The 3,440-nt window shown below is 34.7% G+C and overlaps 1 protein-coding gene across 1 annotated transcript; it reads left to right on the forward strand.

The window, feature by feature from the left end:
- The first annotated feature begins 538 nt into the window (after positions 1-538).
- On the forward strand, positions 539-3,239 carry LOC109157233 (50S ribosomal protein L7/L12-like). Its single transcript, XM_019305132.1, has 2 exons — positions 539-611; positions 2,290-3,239. The coding sequence occupies exon 2, from the start codon at positions 2,382-2,384 to the stop codon at positions 2,964-2,966; it is 585 nt and encodes a 194-aa protein (XP_019160677.1). The 5' UTR covers positions 539-611; positions 2,290-2,381; the 3' UTR covers positions 2,967-3,239.
- The last annotated feature ends 201 nt before the right edge of the window (positions 3,240-3,440 follow it).

The following is a 3,440-nucleotide window of genomic DNA, read 5'->3' on the forward strand; positions in this document are numbered from 1 at the left end:
CCAAGGCGCACATTGCATTGTGCGCCCTGGTGCAAAACGACGTCGTTTTGCACCTTTTTTTTTTTAAATTCCGTTTTTTCGTGTTTGCTGTTAACTTGTTAAAAAAATTCATGTTTTGAAAATGTACATAATTGTATACTAAAATGTATAAAATTGCATATGAGAATGTACATAATTGTATAATAGAATACACATAAACTTTTAAGTAATAAAAAAAATCGTGTATTCGAATTTACATAGTTGTATAAAATATGTATATAATTGTATACCAAAATATACATAATTGTATAACATAATATATACATAATTATATACTCCGTAACATAATTTACATACACTCTATCGCGTCGACACCCCACACAACTTAACAAAACGACGTCGTTTTGAGAGACACGTGGTGAAGGGTTTAACGATTGTTTCCTGTATCTATACGTACATAATTTTTAGACTAGATTCACAATAAAAACTTTTTTTTCCTTTTTTTCCAAACGGATCCTATTAACATTAACCAACATAGAACCATTTCCCACCCTATTCCACGCTTGGAATTGGAAATTTGGAAGGACTAGCTTAAGGAACGAAGGAACATACTTTCAGGGCTCAGGCTTCAGGTAAGATTCTTTTGGTTTTTTATTAGCCTTTTTGAACTCTTTGATTGAAATTTTCAGAATTGAAAACTGGTCTTGAATTTGCATCTATGGGTAAGAACACGTTATTTATGTGTGTTTCGCGTGATTTGTTTTTTTTTCAAATTAATGTGACCTATCACAAACTTGGAACAAGAGAAAATTGTTTGTTTTTGTGGTTTATAGTGGAAAAGATTTCGGAGTATGTGTTCTGTGGAGCAGTGAGAAAAGAAAAGTGTCTTTAAATCGTATCTCTGTTTTCATCAATAATGCTCCAAAGTCCAAACAATGTAAAATGGATGAGAAAAGTGTCTTTAAATCGTATCTCTGTTTTCATCAATAATGCTCCAAAGTCCAAACAATGTAAAATGAATGGCTTTATTGTTACTAAGTATTTTCTCCAAGATGTTTTAATTGTTGCATACTAGGTGTTTGCTTAAATTCCTGTATGAATATTTTCATTTGTAAACTTCCAAGTTTGGTAAATCAAAGATTGATGAATTGCAAGGTGTTTAAGCTGCATATATTTCTGTTCTACTCATTTTTTTCCAATGTTTTTAGTTACATTATTTAACATGAGAATTTGAAATTTTGAATTTATTAAATTCATTGGCTTGAAACAAGGTATAAAACGCATCAATAATAGTTAAATGTATATGAAGAGGTCATTTGATGTTCTTCCTATTCTAGAAAAGGGAACAAAAGCTAAAGAGAAGTATGGGGTAACAAGTTAGAGTTGGCTATAAAATTTAAATTTGGCTGTAATTTAGGATTCATTTTGCTCCTATAGCAACACCCATGCCAATACAGCTATATAGCAAGACTAGTATTTCCCACTTTGTACATAGCAATTCCACTATGCCTCAAGTTTCACAATGTACTTCATCTATTCTGTCAATTTCAAAATGTACTAACTGTGAAAATGTTGTTCATTATACAAATTTATGGTCCACCAGAAACAAATATGCTTTCAGTTACAAAAATCTCTGGAAGATTATGAACAAATGCTATACTTCATGGATGCCTATTAGCCCACTTAAGTTTCATCTTTTAGAATATGCAGTTTTAGAACAAACGAAATATGTTATCACAATGTTGAGACAGTATCACATATTCACATGATATTATAAATAAAGTACTTTTTGAATCGGAATGGTATCAGCTGTTGTGTGAGCATATAGTTTGAATTCAATAAGATACTATATGTTCTAATGTGATACTATATTTCCTTTGTTATGATACTACGCATTTTGAAGAGTACTACAAATGTGGGCGTGGTGATACCGCTAGAAATTTGAAGTTTAAAGTATCATGGATGCGCGACTTTTAACTTCTGTTAAGTTGTTTGATCACTTCAAATTTTTTGACCTTTCTTCTACATTTAATAATTGACTTATTAATTTGGGATTAGGCCTGTCTGATTTCTTGCAATATGTTTCTTATGAACTTGATTTGAAAAGCTCTTATTAAATGCCAACAATGTCTTAGTAACTTTTTTTACATTGGATATCTTTCAATCTTTACTGATGGATCTCTTCCAGAACATATAGTGACATGCTCCATCTTTGTTATACTAGATAATGTCATAATGATGTCCTACTTGTGCAAGTGGCTGATTAAACATTAAACATCTCATTTTTGCTTCCCAACAATTTTGTAACAGCTGCAGAATCAAACTGATAAAGGAATTCATTCCAAGTAAATGAAGTCATTCTTTCCGGCCATCTTTCTCTTGTCGCCCTTCATCCGCAAGCCATGAAGCTCCTTGCAACTTTTAGATCCTCCAGGGCACACATTGCTTTTTGTAGAATAACAGGGCCTTTGCAATGTCGTTCCTTCCAACCTGATTTTGTTCCAAGAGATCCAAATGCCAAGCCTAGAAGATACAAATACCCTGCCGTGTACGATCCATATGGCCCTAGACCCCCACCTTCCGATAAGATCATTCAGCTTGTAGAACGGATTGCTGCCCTCACACCCGAGGAGCGCAGACAAATTGGGCCCACACTTAGAGAGAGATTGAAGCATCCCATGATGAAACCTATATCAGTAGAAGGCATAGATTTTGGTGGCAGTGGAGGGTCAGGAGCTGGAGCATCAAAGGCCGAGGAGAAGAAGGCAGAAAAAACAGTATTTGATGTTAAGCTAGAGAAATTTGATGCAGCCGCAAAAATCAAGGTGATCAAAGAGGTACGAGGGTTTACAAATTTGGGATTGAAGGAAGCCAAGGACCTCGTAGAAAAGGTGCCTGCAGTTCTTAAGCAGGGGGTTACCAAAGAGGAGGCAAACCACATAATCGAAAAGATCAAAGCTGCTGGAGGAGTTGCTGTGATGGAGTGAGTGATAATCCCTGTCTGCCAGATTGTGTTGTTCCTGCTAGGACAAAACCATCTTTCATTTCTTGAAATTCTACCTGGATGATTGTTTTGGTGGCAGAGGGCTAAAGGAGAGAGCCTTTAAAATTCAGCCATTGGAATACTTCCTTCTAATTTTAGAGTCAGACACTTCTTGTCTTCTTCTCTTCCAAATACAAATATTGGCTCCTCTGGCAAAGCTTATAATGATGAATACTGCAAACTTTATTATCTACTCCAATTTATTCATTATCAGCTTGAAAAAAACTAAATTGCATTCTGTAATCTGGTATCTTTAATGAATAATCTCAATCATTTTTTGTCACGCATGATATGATTTTTGTAGCTGTAGGTAGGGATGGGAATAGGCCAGGCCCCTTCATAGGGGCTTATGGTCTGGCCTATTTAGTAAAAACATCAAACCTAGGCTTATCTAGAAGCTTATTTAATTAAATAGGCC

The sequence above is a fragment of the Ipomoea nil genome, unplaced genomic scaffold (genome assembly GCF_001879475.1).
Source record: "Ipomoea nil cultivar Tokyo-kokei standard unplaced genomic scaffold, Asagao_1.1 scaffold2779, whole genome shotgun sequence".
In the NCBI taxonomy this organism is placed as follows: domain Eukaryota; kingdom Viridiplantae; phylum Streptophyta; class Magnoliopsida; order Solanales; family Convolvulaceae; genus Ipomoea; species Ipomoea nil.

Excerpts from the sequence above, each read along its gene's own strand:
- LOC109157233 (XM_019305132.1), top strand. The coding sequence starts at position 2,382 with ATGAAGCTCCTTGCAACTTTTAGATCCTCCAGGGCACACATTGCTTTT.